The 27662-nt window shown below is 42.9% G+C and overlaps 1 protein-coding gene across 2 annotated transcripts in view; it reads right to left on the bottom strand.

Moving 5' to 3' along the window:
* CCDC149 (coiled-coil domain containing 149) overlaps positions 1-21219 on the bottom strand; it is a 315035-nt gene extending 293816 nt beyond the window's left edge. For both annotated transcript variants that reach the window (XM_069202164.1, XM_069202165.1), the window contains exon 1: positions 21036-21219. In XM_069202164.1, the coding sequence (XP_069058265.1) occupies positions 21036-21176 (141 nt within the window). In that variant the 5' untranslated portion in view covers positions 21177-21219. The remainder of the gene's footprint in view (positions 1-21035) is intronic.
* Positions 21220-27662: the final 6443 nt, after the last annotated feature.

Here is a 27662-nt window from a genome sequence, read left to right as displayed (position 1 = left end):
TGGTGGTGCATGCTCTGGGGGTAGCCTGCCTCCTTCTTGCACCAGGAGCTCTGAAGAAATCTCCCGTGGGTCGACGGAATCTTCCCCCTGCAACCGCAGGCAACAAAAGACTGCATCACCGGTCCTCTGGGTCCCTTCTCAGCACGACGAGCGTGGTCCCTGGAACTCAGCAACTCTGTCCAAGTGACTCCCACGGTCCAGTGACTCTTCAGTCCAAGTTTGGTGGAGGTAAGTCCTTGCCTCCCCACGCTAGACTGCATTGCTGGGTACCGCGTGATTTGCAGCTGCTCTGGCTCCTGTGCACTCTTCCAGGATTTCCTTTGTGCACAGCCAAGCCTGGGTCCCCGACACTCTAACCTGCAGTGCACAACCTTCTGAGTTGTCCTCCGGCATCGTGGGACTCCCTTTTGTGACTTCGGGTGGACTCCGGTTCACTCCTCTTCTAAGTGCCTGTTCCGGTACTTCTGCGGGTGAGGCCTGCTTCTGTGAGGGCTCCCTGACTTGCTGGGCGCCCCCTCTGTCTCCTCATCCAAGTGGCGACATCCTATTCCCTCCTGGGCCACAGCAGCATCCAAAAACCCTAACCGCGACCCTTGCAGCTAGCAAGGCTTGTTTGTGGTCTTTCTGTGTGGGAACACCTCTGCAAGCTTCTTCACGATGTGGGACATCCATCCCCCAAAGGGGAAGTTTCTAACCCTCTTCGTTCTTGCAGAATCCACAGCTTCTACCATCCGGTGGCAGCTTCTTTGCACCCTCAGCTGGCATTTTCTGGGCATCTGCCCACTCTCTTGACATTGTCGCTACTCTTGGACTTGGTCCCCTTGTTTCACAGGTACTCAGGTCCGGAAATCCACTGTTGTTGCTTTGCTGGTGTTGGTCTTCCTTGCAGAAACCCCCTATCACGACTTCTGTGCTCTCTGGGGGTTATAGGTGCACTCTACACCTACTTTTCAGGGTCTTGGGATTGGCTAATTTTCTAACCCTCACTGTTTTCTTACAGTCCCAGCGACCCTCTACAAGCTCACATAGGTTTGGGGTCCATTCGTGGTTCGCATTCCACTATTGGAGTATATGGTTTGTGTTGCCCCTATACCTATGTGCTCCTATTGCAATCTATTGTAACTTTACACTGCTTGCATTACTTCCTTTTGCTATTACTGCATATTTTTGGTATTGTGTACATATATCTTGTGTATATTTGGCATCCTCATACTGAGGGTACTCACTGAGATACTTTTGGCATATTGTCATAAAAATAAAGTGCCTTTATTTTTAGTATATCTGTGTATTGTGTTTTCTTATGATATTGTGCATATGACACCAGTGGTATAGTAGTGGTATAGTAGGAGCTTTGCATGTCTCCTAGTTCAGCCTAAGCTGCTCTGCTATAGCTACCTTCTATCAGCCTAAGCTGCTAGAAACACCTCTTCTACACTAATAAGGGATAACTGGACCTGGTACAGAGTGTAAGTACCCCTTGGTACCCACTACAAGCCAGGCCAGCCTCCTACACCAAGGAATCAAAATTCTTTACCACGGACGTATAGCTTAGAGGTCAGTGCAGTATAGGAAGCTGCCTTCAGTGCTAGGTTAGCCCCCCAAAACAGCATTTCAGTCTGGCATCAACCTTTTTATCAGTAGAATCTGAGGGTGAACACTCATCAGGATTCAAAGAAGCCCTGCCCAGCAAAGGAGCTGATATTTAATCCACTTTAATGCTCTAGGATAATACAGATTCTGCCTCCTCCAGCTCAGACGATTTCTGCATAAATCACGGAATATGAAATTCATCTGCTCCTTCCAACCTCCAAAGATTAATTTTGAGGTGGGATGGAAGAGTCACAGGAGCTACCTTGGCAAACTGAGGAACAAGACCATCAGCATTTTCCTCAACATGGGAAGGATCAAACCACAAATTGTCTTGAATGTGCAAAAGGATGGCCCCTAATTCTTCTCTTGAAATAAACTTTTCCCCAGAGGAACTAGGTTTTTCAGGAAAAGAATCACTTTCCAAATATGAAGAAACATCCAAAGACCTCTTTTTCTTGGTGAAAGAAGGTTTGGTGGCCAAGGCCCCTACCATCACCTCATCATTTTGCCGTCAGTCTGTCCTCAGCATCAGGATAGTGAATGGAACGCTGCTTAGACACCTCCTCCTACTCCCCATCCCATGAAAGACAAGGAGAATGATTCCTCTTCACACACCATTACCCCGCCATAGCCATTACAGAGATAGGCAAAAAGCAGAATTTAAATACTGGCCCAGTAAACCTGGCCCAATAGGAAGGAAACACATAGGTCTCCCCAACAAAGTAACAGATGGAAAGAAGAAGCCCATCCCCAGGTTCCACAGCATAGCTCTAACCACATAAGTGTGCCCCCACTTATCTATCTATCTATCCTGTTTGACATTCTTGTGCAAGCAACACTACCCCAGTTGTAGTGCCTGAACTTCTTTTCTCAGAGAGGCATCACTCTCTAAATTCGCAGCAATCAGACGCTGACTCAGGCAGCCGTACCCAGAAGTGTTCCTCCAAAGCGCAGGTGCAACACAAGAACAAAGGAATCTTCCGTTTCTGTTGAGGTGCCTGCCAGAAGGTTTCCCAGTCCCTCAGGTCCCCCCTTAATGAGTCTCTGCCAGCGGGGGAAATTCAGTTTTCTTTATCTCATTTAAACGCATGGGTTTCCATGTGCGCCATGCTAGTAATATTGCATGACATGGAGAATTTTTCCTGAGGTTCAAAAATCCAACCTCTGAAACCATACAAATATTCTCAAGGGTTTATGCTAAAATAATTTGATGGTGATTTTAACTTGGAAAGCTCGATGTATGAACTACCCTCAACAAAATAGGCAGTTACTGAGATATTTTCACATAACTTGTAGGTGAAATGTGGAAAAGTGTGCAAAGGTGTGACATCTATTGCTGGACATAGACACTGCATCGTAATCGTGCTGGAAGTAAACCAATTTTTAATACACCTCGTTTGAAAATGCTGCCCTCTTCCTGCTTTTGTAGACTTCAGATTGTACAGATTACAATTCTGTCTTCTGCAGAGGGACATGTATTTCACAAGAAGACATACTTTTAGTATTGTCAGACAGAAAAACAATATTTGGTGTAAGTTGATTGTACATTCCCAGGCTTCACGATACACCATCTACTCAAATGGACGACAACAGGCTATTACATCTGACAAAGAAATGACAAGGTCATTTCTATTTTACCTTTTCAATACGTGATGGCCTTTTCCTTTTCTTGGTCCGCGTATTTTAAATATTTAGCTGGCCATGCATCTTTTAAAGAACATAGTGGGCCTATTTAACTGTTTGCATGAGCAGCTGCATGCTGTCTGCAACTTGGGAAGTGATAATCTGTGGATGCAGTTGTGGAAACAATCTTGTGGTGGTTCTGCCTCTGCAGAAAAAGCAGCTCTACTTACCCGTGACTGACACTTAGGGCCTCTTTACAAGGCTGGCGCTCTAAAGAACGCCAGACCGGCGGTGGCGGTCAGGATCGCCGCTGCTATGGCAGTCTGACCGCCACATTAAGACCCTGGCGGTCAGAACGCCAGGGTTCCACCGTTTAGACCCCAGGTGGAGATCGCAATCCACCAGCCTTTTCATGGAGATTTCACTGCCATGAAAAGGCTGGTGGAGAACAGGTGCAGAGGGCCACGTGGGGGGCCCTGCACTGCCCATGCAACAGTCATGGGCAGTGCAGGGGTCCCCCTGCCAAGCACCGTCGCAGTCTTCACTGTCTTCTTTGCTGACAGTGAACTTTGCAAGGGTGCTGGTGCACCCTGCAGGCGACAGCATTGCCGCCAGCTTGATTTTGTTGGGCCAGCGGGCAGAAACCGAGAATACTGCCCGCCGGCCTAGCAAGATGAGTGTCACTTGGCAGGGCTGAGTTCCCAAAGTAGAAATCAGTTTTTAGAACTGTTTGATCCTATGTATATATCTGTTGTACTGATGGATGGTCGCTCCAGCGCAGCTGTAGTTCACCAATATGGCAATATACTGACTTCAAAAAAAGACATTGTTAGATTTCGTAAATGTAAGTTTCCATTTGAAATGAAGTGAGAACCTCACCTTGCTGATTCTCTTCCACATATTTTTCTGTGACCAAATATTGATGTTGCCCAATTAATTGCAATGGAAATTAATGTTTGGCCCATATTTGATTGCGAAATGGCAGTATGTCTTGGAAAATTTGGATTTTACGGGGGCTGTAGTAGTTATTTCACTTCGGCTGTCCTCAGTTACATACCTGTCGACCTCTTGCCTTAAAAATATGGGTGACGTTAGGCGTTTAGAAGGGCGTTACAACTGAGATAGCATGAACACTTTTTTGGAGGATGACATACATTTAAAAAGTGGGTGGAACCACTGAAGTCTGTGGTAGCATTTTATTTTATCAGATGTGTGAAGAAAAATGAAAAGTGGGTTACACCTGCGAAATATGGGTGAGTTGACAGATATGCTATTAACATGGTCCTTCAGAAATAGAGAGGGGGCATGCTGAAAAATGTTGCAGAGTTGGGAAACACCTAAACGATATACCTACTTGTAGCTGTTTCTATAATATGGGAAAGAATAAATGACTGTTATAACTATAGTACTAAAATAGTCAGGAAAATTAATTTGACACCGGATATAGGCAGTTTAGTTTTCTAGGCCCTACACTTGCACAGGAATCATGTGAGTGTGCACTGAGTAGGTGAACAGAGTAGAACACCAATCAGAAATACTTTGGACACGAGTTTGGAGCATGTTGGCACCTTGGGTTACAGGCATTTTCGCCAGGTGTTGTGTATACAAACTTTTTATTAGGCAAAGTCTTGCATTGATTCCGATTATTGTCCTGTGCATGGTATGCAGAGAATCTAGTTTTACATGCATTTATGCCTAAACGCAGTGTTTGACCTCAAGTGCTAGATGGCAGTGAACATTAAGGTGGACAATCTTCTTACCTCAAAGTAACTTGAAAGGGGGTGCACAAGTCAAGATTTTAGTGTAAAACTCCACATACAGACATCTTTGCAAACTTTGGGTAGTAACCGCTTTGTTTCTGAGACTTATAGGAAGCTTGAAAGAGAAAAACGTTAATCATCTTTACTCATGTGGAAGCCTGTAGTTATTGAAGATTAACTTTTGTTCACCAGTGGTGTTCCAGGGTCTTGGGTGGTTTTGTAAACATCAGTAGTACTGCTGCAAAATGCTCACGTGCTGTTTTCTGAGTGTTTCCTAACAAGGGATAAAACCTTCAAGTATTACAGTGTCTATAACTTAACCCGTATGAAATGCTCTGCAAAGGCCAATATCCAGTAAGAGCTGTTGTTTAGAAAACATATATGTCCTCATTGCTGAGGAGTTCTACCAGTGAAAATGTCCAGTTGTTTTGCTTTTGGACCTTGGATTTGACATGAGACGTATCACACTGTAATGGATCAGAGCTGTAATATTCACTGCCCATCATTTAAAATAACAACAGGTGCAATGTGCCGCTGGGATAAGGGGCTTTAAATAGACTGTCAGTGACACATGTACACATGCAGGCTGGGCAAGGAAAACTTGTCGGACTTAACCTAGCATCTGTGCGCATGTAGCACTGTGGCAAATGGGACTTACTCTACACTGTTCTGATTCAATTGGAGAATAGTGACTTTGCAGTTCCTTTTGTGTAAAGTGTGCAATGCGTAATGTATAAATGTTCACTGTGCACCTTGTTCAAAATGCTTTTGATATGTAACTTTAGATCTGAGTTGCTGCTTTGTATATATGTTTTAAGGCCTCAAATGCATTTATATAATGCCATTTTTTATGTAGCTGGTTCCATTCAAGTACTTTATGAAAGAGGATATTTCTCTCAGCAATCCTTAATGAAATGTGCCCTTTGAGCTGCCTAGCTGAGTGAGGTGATTACTCTGCTGCTACATCTGGCAATTGCCTTCTAGTGAAGAGGAGGGATGCTCTCAAGAGTTCCCTCTGCTGTTCTGCACTAGGGCATCTTGAAAACTGTTGGAGGAACCTGTAGGCCTAAGTGGTCCGAGATTAGCTCAGAGATAGAAACGTGTTAGTTCTGCACTGAGCTGCCATTTTTAATCCTGCCCAAAGTGCAGAACAAGAGTGGGACAAGCAAATGGCTGGTTCCTTAGATTAGTAATCAGTGGAGGGATAATGCAGAACTATTAGTTTGGGTGAGTGTCTCACCAAGCACATCTTAAGCACCTGTACAATAATTACAGGAGCATGGCTGATAGACTAGGGATGGTTATGGGGAAATTCATACACACAGACCAGAAAGGGTTTTTGAAGGGTAGGCATATGCATGAATTGACACAGGGATTGGTAGGGTCGACTGATTTAGCCACTTAGATGCATATGCCTTTGGCGGTGGTAATGGTGGATGCAACAAAAGCATTCGACAGGGTTAATTGGAGTTATTTGATTATGGTATGTGAGTCATATAAAATTGGAGGCCAATTTATTAGAACATTGCAAAAAATCTATCATGACCCAAATGCAAGAATTTTGGTTAATGGTATGCTGACTCCTCCGGTAAAAATAGAAAGAGGGACGAGACAGGGGTGCCCATTATCCCCACTATTATTTGACCTTTATATTGAACCATTAGATTGTAGAATTAGGAGAGATAAGAGAATACTTCCTTTCCGGTGTAGAGATCTGGTCAGGAAGGTCTCTTTATATGCAGATGATTTATTGATTTATACAGCGAATTTAAGTCAGGCCATACCAGTTCTACAAGAGTTAATGGAGGACTTTGGGGGAATTTCTGGTTGTGCTGTTAATAATCAAAAGACCGAAATTATGGCATGGAATATGGAACTAAATGATGCAGTGAATGTAAAGAAAGAAGTTAAATATTTGGGGATCACTGTAACACATGATATATGTAAAATGGTGGAAACAAATCTTGCTCGGGTTATGAGGGAGGTGGACCTTTTACTGAAAAAATGGCTTAATCTTCCACTAACTATAATAGGTCGGATTAATGTTGTAAAAATGGTGATTGTTCCCAAATTAACTTTTATTTTCAATGCATTGCTATTAGTGTTTAACAAGGCTGCTTTAAAGAAATTGCAGAGGAAAATTAGCAGTTTTATTTGAGCATCTAAACGTGTTCATATATCATGGAAAAAGCTCAGGAGGAAGAAAGAAAAAGGTGGTCTGGCAGCTCCTGATATGCAGTACTACGCATGGGCTTATCTGTTAAAAAATGTAAGACAGAGTTTTAATGCATTAGATAATTCAGAGCTGGGGCAGGTGTTAATTGCTATGATGGAAGGTCAGGAGGTCCAGAGAAGTTTTTTGTATAAGTTTGGGGATCCGAAGTTCTTTAAAAAAAAATCGATTTAAGATATTACATAATTGGGCAGTGTTGTGGTACGAGGTGAGGAAGATCACGAGGTTGTCAAATCATAATGAGTATGCGCCGATTTGGGATTCTCCTGGCTCCCCGGAGTGGATTAAAGACGCCCTGGCTATTCCTCTGAAAGAGGCAGGTTTTGTGCAATGGAGACATCTCTGTTATAATGGTGAACTTAGGGAGTTTGATAACCTTAATATGGATGTAGGAGGAAGGCTGTCTAAGTTTAAATACCTTCAGATGAAGACTTGGGTTGGGAATGTGACAGAGGAAGTGGGAAGTACTAACGGATTTGTGGACCAGATGCAGCTGGATACTCCGATGAAGAAAGAAGTGGCTAGATGGTATTGGCTGATGATGGACATTGTGGATGGCGAATTCAACCTCCCAGAAGAAATCTGGAGGGAGTGCTTGCCGGAGCCGCAGCTTAAAGACCTTTGGCAAGTATCCACTACACTTCTGTATAATACTGCTTAACCTGCTGTGTTAAGGAGAAATCATCTATTTCCTATACACAGAGCCTTTTGGACTCCCAAAAAATGGTCCAGGCTGAGACAGGATAACGTGGAGAGGTGTAAGAAGTGTGGTTCTGCATCAGTTGATGATCTACATATGTTTATTGATTGCCCTCTACTCCATGAGATTTTTCGCAAGAGGTGGGTGATGCAATTAAGGAGATTCTTCCCACAAGCCCGAAGGTAAGATCTCTGATAGTGATGTTTGGCTGTTCATATGAGGCGCAGAAGATGGGTAGAGATGGAGCTAAACTATTGTTTTATATGATGCTTGTGGCAAGAAGGGAGATCTGTAGGAAATAGATCAGCCCTGTTCCCCCTACTTTTGTCGAATGGAAAAACTCTCTAATTTACCATCTTAAGTTAGACTGTCATAAGGTTTGAAAGAGGATCAGTTTTTGGAATCCGCTGAAGCAATGGTTGGGAAGGGGTGAGGTATGAATAGGTAGGATGTGATCCTATGATTATACTCTTTCCTCTGCTTTTTGCACTGGAGCTTGGGGGGAGAGTTTGTCCCAGACAGGGGCGACGACGTCGGTGATGGGTGGTGAGCAGTTGTGTGGGAACCTTCGCTGCTCCCCCCCCCCCACACCCCCTCAGTCACCGCCAGTGATGGGAGGCTGTTTGTTGTTTGGGCAGTGGGCCACAGCATTTCTCTCCTGGAAAATGAGACAGGGCTGCCCGTCTGTCAGCTAATGTTGTTTGCGGGCTTCATACTTAAGATTTCTGAGTGCCTGATATTTTAGCCAAGAAAAATAAAACATTGACTATGTCTACATTGCTAAACGGAATGGGTGTTATTCTATTTATGCATCGGAGCCCCAGAAGAACTTTATGGTAGTGAGACACGATTGAACTGAACGATTACAGAACCAGGAAGGCTTCTCACACATGCCATATCTCTCCCAGTCATTCTGTGGGATTATAACCTTGGGACAACCATTTTATAACCCTGTCCCTGATTTACCATAGTTTGTATAGTGTTGTGTTTTAGTATGTAATAAAAGTACTTCTTTTTCTACAAAAAGAAACGCACTGGGCTGGACAGTATTTATTGTCTTTGTTGCATAATGTTTTCAGTTCTGAGTCTCTACTTCCAATACTAACTCCCAGAGAAGCCTTTAACTGCTCGCCCTCACCACGCACAGTCAAGAGTGGAAAGAGTGTACTTGGTGCCAATTCTGCAGTAGATCATACCCAGTTGTAAAAGACAGACCCCCCTCCATTGTTGATGGCCAGTAGCCCCTGCTGTCCCAAGACCTCGGAATGGGTTCTGGCAGGTACACTTCCTGTTCATTTATTAAATTGTCCCCTTAGAAGTAGGGTGGCAGTTGCAAGGTTCCTGTGACTCCAGGGAGACCACAGAGATTGCCTGTGCCCCAGAGCCTCCCCTTTTCTAACCTAAAGTGAATGAGTCCACCCACTGCACCAGCAGAAATGGCAGTTGACTGTGCTAAAATAGGAGAGGCACAAGCAGAGAGCAGGAAGGGAGTTGCAGGAGACAGGAAGGCTGGTAGAACCATGCACAAAACAGTGAGAGAGAGGTAGAACTTTCTTCGCCGACAATAGAGATAGGCTATTTTGTAGTTGGATTTCTGACCATGACAGCTGAAAACATTGTAATTTGTGGTCATGGATGAAGTTTTGCATGATATTCTCCAGCAGAATAATAGACATGTTGACCAAACTGGGTATGAATACTGGTAGAGGATTTGGAGATAATTCTAATGCCATTTATACTTCTGGGTTTGTCGTGTTAACTGTGGGCTCTGAGGGCTTATCTTATTAAGAGTGACTCCTAAATATTCCTTGTGATCAAATCTTTCCAACCTAGTACTTACTTTCTAGTAATATATATTTACTGCAGTCATGTGCCAAGCCATGTACAGTGATGGTAGATTGTTTAATGGTGCAGAGGTAGAACAGTAGTTGAACAATTTCTGTTCTTTTACAAATGTTCTCACTGAAGTAGATGACACTGATGCTGCAAGATGAAGGATATGACATGATATCATATCATATTATGTGAACGACATCTAAAGTACACTAATGCCAAAGTTTCATGGTGCTAAGACCAACAACAGGATTGTCAGATGGAAGGGAAGGTGATTATTGGTTGAAGAACCACATCTTCAACTACTTCCCAAAACTGATGAGATATGATTGGTAATGTAGGTAAAGCACCAGTGTGTTTCCAACTTTAGAAGCAGCTGCGGTGGAGGCTTTATCTCAGGATCGATTTTTACACAAATGTGGAATTTGTAGGAGTGATCTTAAAGAACACTTTGGGAAAAATCAGATGAATCTGGAGGTAAACAGTGGAGGAAAGGAGGATTAGACCGCACTATAGACAATCGTTAAAGATATGAATGAAATGAGTTTCTAAATGAAAAGCCAGTACATTTAGCATAATTAAGGTGAGTTATGCTTCCATTTCTTACATCCTATGGCCAGTCGAGCTGAGGCATTTTGGATCAACTTCAGACAAGTAACAGGTTTTTTGGAAGATGCAAGATAGATGCTATTGTCATCGTCTGACATGGATTATATCAGGACATTAAACATTTGAATATAATACAAAGAGTAAAGAAAAAGAACACAGTAGATAATTTACAGATAAGGAGCTAGTTACTGTAACAACAAGTGGTCCTAAAATAAACTTTTCATTCAGTGTGATGTTAAAGTTGCCAACTGTTGTGCCAGAGCAAAGCTGAGAAGCTACTGATAAGAGCCATTCAGTGGTGTTACAGCAAGGATCTCTTCAACAACACTGCAGTTATTGATGGGTTCACCTTTAGAAAATTCAAAGATCTTCACAACCAAACCACTGCCAGACAAGAAATTAGGTGGTCTGAAATATAAGTAGAGCGGGAGGAGTTCTGCTGCTTTAAGTTTTATAGAAGCTGAGTGGCATCAGAAGACATAGAAAATATGACACCAAGGGAATACAGCAGATGAGTAAGAGTTCGTGCAACTATGTTGAAAAGGAGAGGCGGTGCAATGGTTTATGAGGAATGCTCCATTTTAAATTATGTGGAATCAATAAGAATTGACACAAGGCAACTCTTTAGAATCTTTTGAGTATAAAGGAGTAAGGGCAGTCTAGTGCTTTTTCACGGCAGCCAATGTTATGGAGCCTCTACAAGAGGACCTGATGGCTTAAGGTGTTGAAAGAAGCAGACAAATCAAGCAAGATCAGTGTCCCCTCACCACTGCCATCAACACCATTCATAGATCTTTTAGAACGGGCAGAACTATGTCGTCAGTAGTTCAGCTCATGTGGTGTGGATCCCTTACATGGACGTCAGTATATCAAATGTACTTTATATAGAAGCAATAATATTGCGATAATGTGGGTACCATAATAACAATGTTTTGAATATCAAATGTAAGTATATTGTTATGCATTTTTAGTTGTTGGGTTAGTGTTTTACATTAATGGTTTTAATATATTTGCAGTTAATTAGCCCTACCAATTTAACCTTCTACGAAATAAAAGACACAGTAAATATGTGTGAGTTTTAATCGACTGCTCATGTGCCTGGGGGTTTTGCTCTCCATGCTATGGCCAATTCATTTTTCACTCTGTTGTACTATGTAAATACCACATGAAACTTGATGTCCTTATTGGCCGGATTAGCGAGAGCTACAAATCTCTCAAAGAGAGATGCTTAATGAAGTTTATCAGGTTTTTTGATTGCCCCTTTCATTATGTCCTCGTAATTTGTAACATTGTTGGTTGTGTAAATTCACACCTAAAAAGAAGTCCATGTTCAGTGCGCTGGCTATGATGGGGTGAGGTGTAGGAACTATAATGAGCACAATTACCATGTTTCCATTTGTCCATTGCCTGCCTACATGGTGGCCAATTCAGTGAGCAAAAAAAGCATTGGCCTTGTGTTGCCTTGCTCTTAAGCCCTGCTGTTTTAACATTAGAGCTCTCCTGGAAGGAGCAGGACCCGAAAGTCAGTGCACCATTTTTTCTAAAGCCAGCATAATGTGTGCTATGATTTTTAACTATTAGGAACAATGCCCTGTGGGCTTACAAAGCACATTTTAGGGATGACTTTTAATATATAAAAATAGATTTTCTTACATGGCAAAGGCTCTTTCGTTTCTGTCACTGCAGAGCTTTCAAACTGCAGCTCAGTTTACTACCCATACACTGCCTAACCCTGAACTCTAAAACCCTTTTCTACCCTTTACATTACTCATCACTGAGCCCTAAAAACTTCTTACGATCCCTAACCACTACCCATGCCTGAGCCCTTAAAAGCTATTACATCTCCTAAACACTACCCATCCATGAGCCGTTGAAGCCCACTTACTAACCCTACACACTACCCATACCTCAATGCTAAAAACCCATTACTACCTCTATATACTACTCACCACTGAACCCTAAAACCTCCTTATTGCACCTAAATGAACGTTCAAAAACAATGACCATATATCCATAACTTTAATTTATATTTTTTAAAATATTGATGACATATACATTATTTTGGCATTTTATTACTTAAAATGTAATGATTTTTAATTATTTGAAATTTAAATTAATTGCTACAAAATATAAATTATATTGCATATATTTTAATTATTTCTTATTAATAATAAGTTATATTCAGTTAAATCTATTTAAATTACTTTTACAATTTTAAATGATTTAACCATAACTATTGTGTGTGTGTGTGTGTGTGTGTGTGTGTGTGTGTATTCTATTAAAATGAAGTCACTTAAAACAATAAAAAATAATTTACCTGCGAAGTAATGGCCTGTGATGTAAAATCCTTAAAAATTACCTCCGATGTAATGACTCCTGATGTGACTCACAGAATATAACGGTAACATACTTTTGTACTTGATTGTGGATTTAAGCTGAATACAGTGGGGGCTATCAAGTCTGGCTTATAGAGGTGTAGACTTGTCTGCTCGATTATGCACTCTTTGCAGCATGGTGAGCAGATTTTTAGAGCCCACTGTAAAACAACGGGAGTCCAACTGGGCCACGTAAAGCATAGGTGTAAGCTCTTTTTAGTGGCCAGTTTGGAGGAATAGGAGGATTCTACAAAGGCTGCACCCCCTCGCTGTGGATCTTAACCTTGGTAATTGTTTATGGTAATTATGGGCATGAACCAAAGCAGACGCACTATGAGGGGAAAGAGAAAGTACCTCCATTTTCGCCTTCCTATTTCCAGCCCGCAATGTGAGGTGGACACCATTTCCATGACAGTATCACTTTTCTATGTTTAAAAAAACGAATTGTCCAGCTCCCTTCTACAGAAGGCAGTGCTTCCAGGTAAAATCATCCTTAATGTGCCATCATGCTCGGCACGGGAGAAGAGTCGAGGTGACTTTGAGGTACTGCCTAATGACCACATGCAAAGTGACAGGTTAGAACTGTGAAGGCAGCAGTCTGTGGATCACAAGGCTATGAACAGAGGAAGATGCCTGACACCTGGATGATCTGTGGTATTCAGGAAGGAGCTGGTGGCTACACAGGACTGGGCTGGGCTGGGATGTGGGTGATAGCTAACTCCTCCATTTCAGACATCTACGTGATAATCGCATGCCTGTGGAGAGGCAAGTATATTCTAAAAACCATGGGTGAACAAACATTGCCCAACTATACACTGAGTGCTTAGGCAGTTTCATTTCCTAACAAAGTTCCTGGCATAACTGTCTGTGTGGCATTAAGGATTTAATACTGGAGGTGATGCATGTAGTTTTGGTTCTCACCAGCCTCTTGTGTTGTCCCTCCATTGCTTTAGAGGACCCATCTGTGCTGGATACGAAGGTAAATACTTTTTTTCAGAAATTGATAAACAGGTTAAAGTCTCTTACAAGTGAACACAAACACAATGTATATTGCTCAGCACGTTTTAAGGCAACTGATGTAGGTACTGAATAGTTAGCCCCACTTGAAATGATAAACAAGCAAGTAAATCCTATTGACAGACATTGTGTCTTATTAGGAAGAGCCCTCAGTGTTGACATCAGGAACATGTACCGCTCCTAAGAGACAAGTATTTATAAGAGCTAGGAAGTCAGCTGGGGACCAGAAGAGAGCAGCCCTGAGACACCCTTTCTGAGTGTTCAACTGTGAAGTTATCAGTGGCCAAACGAGGACAGAATTCATATTACATTAAGGAAAACACGTCTTTGCAAATTGAAAAGGGCATCACGAGATTGGTAAGCCTCTTTTAGGTCCTACTGTGTAGGTAGTCTCATAGCAATAATAGACATACTTCATAAGAAGCTGACATCAACCTCCGTACAATTCGAGCAGTGATGGCTGGTTCCACAGATTAAGTTACAGTGCTCCTAATTATGATGAGTAGAACACAGCTGGAGCAAAGTGGAGGAATAAGCATTTTCAACAGGTCAACCCTGACTTTTCACCTTTTTTGGAGTCTGTTAGTGGCTGGTATTAGGACTGTGTGCCCTGTGACACAGCTATTCACTGTCACAGTGAATGTGCTCCAGCCCTAAAATGGTATAAGTAAATTGTTTTTACCCAACTAGTCTATTTAATTGTCCTGTGTGCCATGGTAGATGGCACAGAAATGTGGAAGTAATGTGGTAGTAAACATATTTTTGGGGCTCAGAGGTGGGTAGTGTAAAGGAGTATTAACGTGTTTTAGGGTACATGGGTGGGTTCTGTATAGTGGTAGTAAGGGGCTCTTAGGTTTCATGGATAGGAAGTGTATGGTGGTAGTGAGAGACTTTTAGGGTTCAGGGAAAAGTAGTGCATAGTGATAGTAATGGGGTTTTATGGCTCAAGGTTGGGTAGCGGATAGGGATAGTAACAGTGTTTTTATGTTTGCAGATATGTAGTGTATTTTGGTGTTAAGGCAGTTTTAGGGTCAGGGATGGGTGGGATATATGAGTAGTAATGGGTTTTCAGGGTTCAGATATGGGTAGTGAATAGGGTAGTAATTGTCTTTTATGGTTCAAGTATGGTTTGTGTGTGGTGTTAGTAAAGGGCGTATAGGCCCAGGGTTGAGTAGTGTGTGTAGTAGTAATGGGTTTAAGGGTTCAGAGATGGTTAGTGTATAGTGTTAGAAGTATTTTTAGGGATGGGTAGTTTAGGGGTAGAAGGACTTTTAGAGTTCGGGGACTGGCTGTGTATACTGGTAGTAGAGATGTTAGAGTTCATGGATGGGTAGTGTGTAAGTCAACTAAAGGTATTAGGGTTCATAGATGATTAGTGTATAGGGTTAGTAATGGGTTTTGATGGTTCAGGAATGGGTGGCATTTATGGGTAACAGGGCTTTTTAGAACACAGCCATTGGTAGTGTATAAGGGTAGTGAGGTTTTTAGGTTTCAAGTATTGGTAGTATTTAGCAGGAGGAAGGGATTTTTTGAATTCAGAGATGGCTGCTGAGTAGGAATAGTAAAAAGTTTTTAGGATTCTAGGATGGATAGAGTGTGGGGTAGTAAGGGATTTTAGGGATCAAGGATGGATGGGTAGGTTTAGGGGTAGTAACTGTTTTTAGTGTTCAGGAATGGTTGTGTATTTGGTCAGTAAGGGAGTTATAATGTTCAGGAGTGGATAGTACATCCAGGTAGTAAGGGCATTTTAGGGTTCAGGAATGGGTAGTGTATATGGGTAGAAAGAGAGGATTTAGGGCTCAGAGGGGTGTCAACATGAAATTATATAAATGTAAATAAATGTAGATTAGAAATGAATATTACATCTGATTACATTTATTTAATAACTTTATAAATAGTGTTGTTTAATTTAAAACAATTGTTAAAATATATTAAGATTAGGTTAATTTTAAGTATATATATTTTATATACAATTATCACATAGAGATAGATAACATGATGTATGCATGGATATGTATAAACAATATATTTCCCTAGAGGGAACATAGCCAAAGGGCAGCTGAGGACTGTACATGGTCAAAGGCACGCATGAAGTCAACAAGTAATGGGAGAGGAAGCTGTGTTGTGGACTGTTAGTCCGTTGTGATGCAGTGTTGTTTAAAGAGGTGAATCTTTTCTTCTCTTTCCTAAATTGTGGCAGTCCCAATGGATATGGGGTGTTGTTCCAAATCCTGAGTGTAGAGATGGAAAAGGCTTGCTGTCTTGTGTTGTTGTCTGTTCTACACTACTTAGTCTGCAGTCTGATAGTGTCCTGGCTCTGGGTGTGCCAACAACCACCACAGATAGTGAGCTTGCCTGCATATAAGCGGGGGTGCTGGACGGGTTGGCTTTATGAATCACACAGCTGGTTCGGACAGGCAAGGGAAGGCAATGGAGTTCCATCAGGATGGCATTGAGGTCATATTTCCACAGGCCCTGGAGGAGACATGCACCAGAGTGTAATGTGCCCCTAGGCGGCTGCCAGTGTGGAGTCTGAGTAGTAAGAGAGAGCTGGTAACATGTTGTATTTGTTTTGCAATGTGTTTCTTTGGTATCCAGGATGAATCCAAGTGTCTTGGGGCTTGTTGAAAGTTGGGGTTGAAGCTGTCAAGGTTCATATCACTGAGCCAGTATTGTACCATATTTTGTTTCTTGGATGGCTTGATCTTTAGGTAGGCACAGGACATCCTAGTCTGGATGATATGCAAGTAGTGCCTGAGGTGCTGGATGCAGAAGCGACATTCAAGGATAGATGGATAGATAGATAGATTACTTACTAGTATAACTGTGAAATAAAGTACTCCTGGTGTAAAGGACCATGATGTCTAATGGTACTCCTGATGTAATTACCTCAATATAATGACTGTGGAATAACAACTGACATGCAGTACAAAACACTTGTATTGTAGACAGACCTTATTTAGGTCAACGTAGTGAATGCTTACAGTAGTTGCCTTGCACTCTCTTTCTGCTGAAAACTTGCTATATGTGTTGGCATACATGGTCAAAAGGTGCCCGTTTAGGAGTCTAAAGTATGGCTGAAGTTCATTGGGGTCCAGTGTCAAAGCTATGGGGCAGTCTCCACCTTCTCTACGCTTAGAAGCTGGGTGTCTTCAGATCAGGAAACTTCTGAAAATCAAACTTTTCAAACAGGCTTTCAACTAAGCATTGTGTCTTTGTGGGTGTAATCAAAGAATGCTAGCTCTAGGATTATGACATGCAACCTGCTGGACTCTTAACTCGCTTGGACTCTAATATTCAGAGTGTCTTTTTTTCTCTTTCTTTTCAGCACTCAGAGGTTATTTAGATTGCCCCAGGTGCTACACAAAACACCCAGTTAAATAAATAATAAGAAAATAAATGCCTTTAGCAGTGGATAACAACTCTTACATATTAATTAGTTTGCCCTTACGGAGGTGGTGGTGCTCAGTTATATTCTTCAAAGAGTGGACTCCTTTATTCACAAGTCTATAAATTTAACATAAGAGCATTAAATCAGTATCAAATTCAAGTTCAAGCAGAATTAATATAAGCATGGTTAGTTTTCCCACAGAGTAGGTAAGTTAGCATTTACTGCTAGATAATTGGTAATCTGCTATTAGTGCTTGTATCCATCTGGAATATTGCTGTACTTTGTAGAGTTTCAGGAGGTTGAATAGGAACATTTCTGGATATTTTTCATGGAAGGAAATAAAATAAGAAAAATACAAGGATTCACTTTTTTTTAAAGAATTTTAGGATGAATTTGTGTTGCTTTTCACATCTTGAAATCTGAGTTTTCAATTTAGTAATCAATGATACCATCTTGTACATGTTACATTTTACCCTCCTGAAAGTATTTAATACTGGTTATAAATATGTGTATTCTTTTACACTATTTGTCAAATTGCAATCAGGTTTTATCAAAAACCAGTGCCAGGAAAAATAGGTGAGGCGTATTGTTTTTATGATATGTCTGCGGTATATATAATTCCTAATGTTATTTAAATTAAATGTATTTTTAAATGGTCGGTTGTTAAAAAATTACTTCTTTGGACATTTTCCTGTCCTTTTAAAACAAGATATTCTTCTAGGAATGTGTATTGAGTTCCACAAGAGCAGGCAACCTGAGTGTAATTACACTAAAGAAGGGTTTGTTGCTTCCTGTATGCAGTTTTTTAGTATGAGTGGTCCAGTAAAAAACACGTCTACATATAAAGTTTGAAAATGTACTTTCACACTTATTCCGGAGGCTGCACACTTTTGGTTTGGTTGGGCTAGGACTTGGGACCAGGATTTAGCAAAAAACAATCCAACTTGTTTGGGAGGGATGAGGGATGATGGATGCTTGTGCCAAGAGGCTGCTGTCCATCTTTGAAGTCTGTGCGCAGATGGTATGGGTAGGACAGGAACTTGGCAAAGGGCCTGGTCATCGGCCAGGCTCTGTGACCACAGGACACCACACACGATCGAGGATTGGGTGTAGTCATTATAAGTATTTTTTTTAATTCACTGAAAGAAACTTTGTGTAAGCTAACTTATGCTTTCCTTCTCTTATAAATTATATGTTTATTGAAAACCCTCAAAAATACCCTTGAGAACTTATGAAAGTTATAATATTAAACCTAAAAATCACTGAAATTCGCCAGTTGTAATAAACTGCACAACCTGTTGGTCATGACAGATATGCCAACTCACACTATGCCACAGTGTGACACACGATATCTGCTGCCTATAATGGTCACAAGGTGAAGATCCGATATTAAACTGTGGCAGGCATGGCGAGCTGGAAATCCCTGCACTCAGAGGGTTTCCAGCTCATCTTTGAAGGCTGTTAGCAGTCAATGTCCTTAAGGGGTGTGAAAACACCCCAGGACATTAGCAGCAGTTCAGCAACCTATGTTTTTGTTTTTTGGGGGGGAGGAGTTGAGTGGGGTTATGGGGTGGAGACAGAAGTATATCTCAGGCCGTTTTCTGCATCAAACCCTGCCGCTCCACGCCTCACACATGACATCACTGATGACATCTCCAAAGATATCATCAGTAACATCAATGGTTCTGGGGTGCACCCGCAGCCTTCCACCCTGCACAAGGCTGAGAAATGTGTGTAGTTGGTTCTGTGGACTTGTGTTTTGAGAGGTTAATGAAGAAAGGATAGGGGTGGTGCACAAGGTAAAATGCAGTGTGCAACTGCCTCAGGAATATGATACCCCAAACCTACTGCGCACAGATGAAGGCCATGCGCAGCAAGTTTGGGATGAAGAAGGGATAGATAGAGGGTGCAGCCAGAGGTCACACCTTGTACCCAGACGCTCTGTGCACTGTAACAGGCAGTGTTCAGTGGTCTCCCAATTCTGGGCGCTTAATTTCTGCTTTTCAATTCATATTCTCAGAATACACTGCACTTCAAAGCCCTCATTTTGAGTTTGGCAGACGGGAAAGACCATCCGCCAAACTCCTAACAGGGTGGCTACCGCCTTTGTGGCGACCACTCCGCTGGACCTCTTAGGAGTTTCCCGCTATGCCGGCATGCGGAAACCACAGCCGACCTAGCAGGAAACAAACTACAGCATTGTCTCCAGCTCGTAATCGAGCCAGCTGCAATGCTGTAGCCCGCAGGATGCACCAGCATTCTTGCAGATAGTGAACGCTGCGACGGTACTGGGCAGGGGGACCTCTGTACTGCCCGTGCATAGGCAGTGCATGGGCCCCCCGTACCTGTTTACCGCCATTCTTTTCGTGCCGGTGAAACCGCCATGAAAAGGCTGGCGGAGAACAAGGTCGTAATCCGCAGGGCAGCGCAGCACTGCCCTTCGGATAATGATCTCCGTCAGTCTGTCGGGATCACTGATCCCAACGGAGAGGTCGGAACCCTGACGGTCTGACCGCAAGGGCCTTAATGTGTCAGTCGGACCGCCACCACCGGATGGGCAGTCTAAAGACCGCTAGCCTCGTAATGAGGCCCTAAGTTTGGTGATGTTCAGCTCTTTGAAGGTTCATAATGTAATCTTCGACCAATTTTTGTGCTTTCTTCTCATGCACATACTTTGCATCACACATTATTCGCTCAAACAGTGATGTTATCAATGTCGTTGATTATGTCATGTTATCCGTGATGTCATGTGAGAGAGGTCACGAGCAATAACGGGGTGAGTTTTGTGCAGTAAAATAACATGGTAGTCCACTGCAAGGAGTTTATAGAAACATATTTTATTGCCGCATATGTACAGATTATCCTCGTAGAGGCAGCCCTTGTCTTCGCTTGCCTCTCAAACCGTTTTGTAAACAAATATTAATTGATGTATTTATATTTATAAAATAGCTGCATTGTATTCCATTGTGTTGCATAATTACCTCATGAATAAACCGCAACGCTTGGTGAAAGAAAGCACGTCGAGTTCTCTATTGGCTAACTATGGTGTTCCTATGTTTTAGACCGAAAAAAGGAGAACTGCATATACCAGAATGCAAAGCTCAGCAGCCTCCTGCACCCCTTACTAAAGTTGAGATTACTCAATTATTGCCGAACACCATGTATCCAGCTTTCGGTGATTTTTTACGGAACACTACATTCTTGCAGTTTCCGTTGCCTCTGGTTAAACCACCTGGACAGATATACCTCCTAACTGCGAATTTTGAAAGACTGAGCTGGATTTTTGTGTACAAGGCTACGGGGTGAAGGTAACAGACGTTATTCAATCCTGGCACCTTTTTCCCCAACAAGGGCCTGTCTCTGAAAAATGACAAGACAGCAAATATGTCAAAGCAAGCGGTGGGCTATTCCACAACCAGCTAATTTTGTTTAATTAATTTACAACGCACAAATGCCACACAGGTGATTATTTGTTGCTCTCCACTCCCGCCCCACACGTGATTCGCTACATCCTGGTTCTTGGGAGGAACACGTCAACTTCGGTCCCCTCCCCTTGCAGTGGCAAGGTGTATTTTATAGTCGTTCACAATTGCTAGCCTGCAAGGCTCGACGAACGCCCTTGTTTAGGGCCATAATTATAGACTTTGAAAGCCCACGCCTTAAATATTAGATGAAGGTGTCGGAGCAGTTCCACGCAGCCTGCTTCGTTAAGGTCTTAAAGGAAGTGCAACCTGCTGTCGTGCTTCAAATAATGCTCGCAACTTGCTGCCTTGATGTCACCCTTTTTACAGACTCAGAGTCGTATTTTCGGGATCCGTATAACGCGGCCACGTCATAATGACCCCGCATCACGCCCACGCATATGCTCCCAGCCCTCCCCTTCCCCAGTTATAAAGTCTCTCACCTCATTCACTAGACCCTGCCAGTCGCTCTCTGTCCTGTCAGAATTCATGGCTGAATAAATCCACGCATCCGTGCTCTTACGATACGGGGGTATAATTTTCAGCAGAAGTCTCCCCAGGACACTGGTAAACCAGGCAGCCATCAACGGTTTCGTCGGCTGCCTGTTCTAGGCTCCGTGCGCTCGCTGTTTATTCTACGTCAGCATTAACTAGCTTAACATGGGTGGAGTTTGGGTGATGGGCAGACGGCAGGTAGATGAACAGGTTTCTTTCTTAAACTTTGCAAATTCCTGAACATCTACATATGCAACATATCACAAAACTTCGTTTTTGAAACGAAGGCGCGCTGATTGTGCTTTGTTCATGTTTTTCCCACAAGGGCACCCTTTCTCAAAATTTCTTATTTCCCTCTTTGCTTCGTTCCTTTGCCTGATGTATTGGTTGGGCTTTTCATTTAGTTATTTTCACCTTTTAATCTTTCGTGTTTTTTAATTGTGTCAACTTATTTTGTTCTAATTGCAGTTTATTTCTCTTTTTCCTCAGTTCACATTTCCTTTATGGATCTTGAAAACTTTGAAGGACCTGATGCGGAAATGCAATGAAAACTTGATAAGGGTGGCAACGCCGTTTGTGACAGTGCAAAGCAAAGTTGCAATTTTAAAAGGTACAGCAAAATAAAAATGGGACCACAGCACAGTTCTTCTGTGTGCCGGAGCTGCAAGCCTGTTTGTCATAGTTATGAATGAATGCTAAAGATGCAAGCTGCTACGCAAATTTGCGAATCTCTCTTTGTGATTAACGAGGGCCATGCACAGGAGAGGCACATTTTGTCCAAATCAATGAAAAGAGGGGTAGAAAGTTAGAAGCTTTGTACCCTGCACCCGACCGCCCCTGTGCTGCTGAGGGTGTGTTTTGTGTGCCTACTTGTGTCTCCCCCAGTGCTCTACAAAACCTCCCTGGTCTGCCTCCCAGGACGCAAGTACTTACCTGCTGGCAGACTGGAACGAGAGCGCCCCTGTTCTCCATAGGCGCCTATGTGTTTTGGGTACCTCTTTGACCTCTGCACCTGACCGGCCCATAGCTGCTGGTATGGTAACTTTGGGGTTGCCGTGAACCCCCAACGGTGGGCTGCCTATGCCCAGGAACTGAGACTTGTAAGTGTTTTACTTACCTGACAAACTAACTATTACTTACCTCCCCCAGGAACTGTTGATTTTGCTCTGCGTCCACTTTTAAAATAGTTTATTGCCATTTTAACAAAGACTTGATATGATATTGCTTTTATTCAAAGTTCCTAACTTACCTGTGTGAAGTACCTTGCATTTTAAGTATTTACTTCAAATCTTGAACCTGTGGTTCTTAAAATAAACTAAGAAAATATATTTTTCTATATAAAAACCTATTGGCTTGGAGTACGTCTTTGAGTGTGTGTTCCTCATTTATTACCTGTGTGTGTACAACAAATGCTTAACACTACCCTCTGATAAGCCTACTGCACTACCACAAAATAAAGCATTCAAATTATCTAATTTTGCCACTATCTTACCTCTAAGGAGAACCCCTGGATTCTGTGCACACTATCTCTCACTTTGAGATAATATATACAGAGCCAACTTCCTACACTTTGTACAAGCCTAACCCAGGTGTAAAATGAGAGCAAATAATAAAATAAAAAAGAACCCCCCGCATGTGAGTAAAACGGCTGCACAGCCTGCACTGTATTTGGTGCAGCATACAAGAACATATTCTTCCGTTCAAACAGCAGAACTATGGAATTGATTACCCTCAAACATAAGATCTATGGATAACAATCTTATCTTCAGAAGATTACTCAAGAGGTGGCTCTTACCCACAACCATCATATTCAAAATACAAATGTACAGCAATACTATGCACAAGACACCAATGATGTATATACATGTGTTTGTAAACATGTATACTTTGATTAAATGCATGTATTCAGATATGTGCATCTTTTTCTACAAATGCAGATATTACTTCTGAATATAAATTATAGACTCTTATATTTATGCTTAACAGGTGTATATATTACATATGGTTAAAACATATACCCTCCTTGTATTTATTCTTAAAATTTATATAGGTCATTATTTAAATAACATATAAGTATTTGACTACATGCATATGGATCTCTTATGATCACCAATATCACAAAAAATAACTATGATTACATAGAAAGTATGTGTAAATGTCAACTATTCAATATACTTATTACTTTAAAAAAATATATGGATATGTATCTAATTTGTTTTTAAATATTGTTTATTAATTTTTCAATAGAAGGGTTCAGACAGTCATCAACACTATCTTGACGGCAATGGCAAGTAGATAACCTATGACGATAACATTGCATTAGGCGGTGATCAAAAGATAATGACACGTTAACATATATAGGCTAGTATATCTCTACCTATGCTCAGTTGTACTCGGAATTCTGAACAGTAAACAACAATCATCACCTTTCGTTAATAATTTGTGTCATTGCAGCTTCTTTAGAATGTACATATGTTGATAGCATAGCCCCAACCAACCATGGTGGGAGAGAGGGGGAGTCAACTGGAGGGGTAAAATAACTTTACTAGTGTCTAGTCTGGCGTGATAAGAGGTAGTGGGAGTACCACCCGTTCATAAGTGGGATCCGCACCGTGGGAGCAACACAGAAGGGGCAGGAGGATAACGACGGCCTCTGCTATGCACGGGCCTGTGGTATCATTGTTTTGGGCTTATGTGGAGAATCACGTCTTAGGTTAAGGTTCATAAGGAAGCGTCTCTTCAAGGCCCTTGATAGGGTGATAGTTGTGTTCAGGGTGAGGGCAGCGCTGCAGCTACTCGAGATATGCTATGGGTTCCTGCCTCAGCAGTCGATTTTGAAGCTTGTATTTCTCCTAATTTGAGCAGGTAGGTGTCCCATAATGTGGCCACTCCACTCCCGCGGTCTATGATCGCGTGCCAGTGTATTGGTTTCCGCCGTGGCCCACCGCGAGGTTGTATGTAACCAATTATCAATATTGTGGGGGTAGTGCTGCCTTCCATGACATGGCGATAAGCCTCTTAAACAGTAGTAACGCCAAGTATACGAATTTTAAATAATGTTTAGTCTTCAAAGTTCTTTTTGTGATCCCTAGAAGGCAAAGGAGTGGGTCTAGTGTGAGCGGTGTATCTATGATCTCTGACAAATATAGTAGGACTCGGTACCACACAGGGCGTAATGTAGGACACTCCCATGTCACGTGTAAAAAAAAAGTGGCATCATCGTGCCCACATCTTGGGCAATGGGATAAGGTGCCCGGAAATATTTTATGTAGGTGATGAGTTGATAGGTATGTTTGGTGTAAATAGTTGAATTGGGTATACTTCAGTCTACTGTTACATCAAACATACTTCACCCGTTCTAATGCCATTTCCCATTGCTCGCAAGTTAAGTTCATGCCTAAGCAATCTTCCCATCCGGCTTTACTTTGCGGGTGATGGACAGTTTGAGGTTCTCGCAGTGCTAAATATAGTGCAGAGGTTGCTTGGCGGTTTTGTCCCTGAGACAACATAAAGTGTAGTCTGCTGTGGGTTGAGGTTCAGCTTGTACCATCTGCCATATTTTGCCTATCACCGTACTCAATGCATTGTGAGCAAGGAATTGCCCAGGCCTAGGCCATGTGTTTCCATAAGGTCCCGGAAAGGTAACAGCAAGCCATCACTGTACAAATCCCCTAAACATCGTACCTCCCCGTCTTCCCAGGGGCAACATTGTACAGTCGCTTAAGGCATCTCAATCGAGGTATTTCCCACAGTGTGAGTTGCGGGGAGTACGGCATTATCGCCTTCAATGGTTCGATATAGCACTTTCGCACTAACCGTGCTGTCCGCCTAAGCAGGCCAGGAGCAGGGCATTGTGACCCAGTGTCTAGTAGCCATTCAAGCACTCCTCCCTCGCCCAGCGTGGCCTGTACTATGTCCCCTTCCATCGTCTGGTCACCAGCCATCCAACGCATGGGCCATTGCAGCTGTGATGTTGCAAAGTAGCGTTCCATGTCAGTGACTGCCATTCCTCCCTCCCCCATTGGTTCCTGGAGCACGTTGAGGGAAACCCTCTTTCGTCCCTGTCACCATAAAAGCGCCATTAGTAGGCTTCTTAAAGTTTGAAAAAAGGATTTCATAGGGATTACCGGTAGTGCCGCAAAACAAATATAAAGGTCGGGGCAGCACCTCCATCTCAGCTATAGACGCTCTACCCACGGGAGACAGGGGGAGTTGTGTCCAGAAGGGTATAGAGTGGCATATCGACTTCAGAGCCCTGCCATGATTGCCCTCAAGTAGATCGGCTTCTGTATGATATATATGCACCCCGAGGTACCGGAAGGTCCCCTGTGTCCAAGGAAGTCTCCCGCCACCCGAGTGTATAGATTGTGGGTTATCGATAGCACGCAGTGGGAAAACATGATTTCCCCCAGGTCAACCTTAGGCCTGATGCTTCAGCAAACCCATCCAAAAGGTCCAAAAGAGTCAGGAACGCGCCCGCAGCGTCTCTCAAATATATCAGAACATCGTCTGCGTACAGTGAGGTTATGTGCCACTGCCGTCCCACCTGGATTCCCCAATCAAGTCTCCTGTTCCGGAGACATATTGCCAGTGGCTCCATTGCTAGTGCAAATAGCACCCGTGAGAGGGAACAGCCCTGGCGCATTCCCCTTTCTATAGGAAAGTAGCAAGAGATATGGGGTTCCGGTGCGCACCCGTGCCTGTGGGGCAGTGTATAATAGTTACACCCAGCGCAAAAAATTGGGACCCAGCCCAAAGCGCTGGAGGACCTGCGTAAAATATGGCCAACCCAAGGTATCAAATGCCTTTTCGAAGTCTAGAGAGACGGCCATTGGGTGGCCCTTCTCCTTCGACACTGAGTCCATAATATGGCACAATCGTCTAATATTATGATGCGTGGCCCTGGATGGTACAAACCCACATTGGTCAGGGTGTATTAGGTGGTGAGTTAACCGTATCAATCTATTTGCAAGGATTTTACTCAGAAATGTTTAGTCAGTGTTTAACATTGACAATGGGCGATATGAGCTCACGTTAAGGGGATCCCTGCCCGGTTTAGGTAGCTCCACTATAAGTGCCTCACAAAGTGAACCTGGTAGTTCCCCTTGTTGGTGGGCAACTTCATACATGTCCAATAGTCACGGTGCAAAGATATCCCTGAAGGTGGCATAAAATTCTACTGGGTACCCATCCATGCCTGGTGTCTTCCCTCTAGCCATTTGTTGAATTGCTAAATGGATCTCCAATATTTCTAGGGTTTTTTCCAACTCACTCACCTGGGGCTGCATTAAATGAGGCAAAGTGAGATCCTGCAAAAACAATTGGGTGTGATAAGGAGTGGAGCAAGCTTGTGAAGAGTAGAGTTGCTCATATAAAGGGCAAAGGTTTCATTGATCGCCTCTTGCGTGTGTACCACCTGGCTTCTACAGTCGCGGATCGCTCCCAGAAGAGTGCAGGGGAGTCTCAGACTGCAACAGCCACACCAATGTGCGTCCAGGCTTATCGCTTTCAATGTGTTGTCGAACTAAATATGACAATCTACATTGAAAGGGTGCTGGAGCTTCTCATGGTATAGTCACCAATAAGCTGTCAGGAGAGGGCGCGCAGGAGGGGAGTGGATTGCCTCCTTTTCGAGCTTACTAATACTATATTCTAAGTCTGTCACTGTGTGTAGGAGGGAAGACCTCACTCCCCATGAAGTAGCTATACAATGGCCTCATAATACCACCTTCATTGCATCCCATTCCACCCTTGAGTCATCCAGTGAACCTGAATTAATAGCGAAGTAATTTGTGGTACAATTTCTTATTGTTTCCCTGTATGCAGTATCACCCAGGGCCTCCACTCTCATTCTCCACATGGGGATAGGTAGCCTGACTCTGCCCCTCTGAAATGTGATTTTAAGGGGGTTATGATCTGATAATGTCCTGCCCAAATACTCAGTCTCGCATTATAGGCCAACCCTCCGAATTAGAGAAAAAATAGTCTAGTCGGGTATGAATCTGGTGTCCCGGTGCATAAAATGAGTACTCCCTGTCGCTGGGATGGTGGAGGCGCCAGATATCTTGTAAATTTAAAGAGGAAGACCACTGCCGGAAGTGTTTGTGATCTGTATACCTGGGGTGTTCGGAAGGGGAGGTATTGACCGATCTAATTCTGTATCATGTATGGAATTGAATCCCCTCCCTATAGTCCCGGTGCTCCAGGGTTCTGCAGGAGGGCTGGAGAGAGCATATTTAAGAAGGTGCCTTGTGCTGTTCCAGGGGCATATATTGATACAATCATAATAGAACGCCCATCGAGTGTGCCTTCTAGAAGGACATAACGGCCTTCCATATCTACATGAACCGTCTGTTTAACAAAGGGCACCTCTGGGGCTATCCAAATAAGAGCTCCTCTAGCATAGGCAGTGTCCTGTTCCATAGATCTGCCCTCTCCACCTTCGACTAAGTTTAAGAAATTCGCCGTGTGTGAAATGTGTCTCCTGTAGGCACGCAAACTGTACCATCCTGCGTCTGAGATAAGCATACACCCTGTGTCTCTTAGCCGGGGTTCCCATCCCCTGAACATTCCAT

This window comes from Pleurodeles waltl, chromosome 1_2 (assembly GCF_031143425.1).
Source record: "Pleurodeles waltl isolate 20211129_DDA chromosome 1_2, aPleWal1.hap1.20221129, whole genome shotgun sequence".
In the NCBI taxonomy this organism is placed as follows: domain Eukaryota; kingdom Metazoa; phylum Chordata; class Amphibia; order Caudata; family Salamandridae; genus Pleurodeles; species Pleurodeles waltl.
Note: the sequence above shows the minus strand (reverse complement) of the source record. Positions and strands in the feature narration are given on the sequence as shown.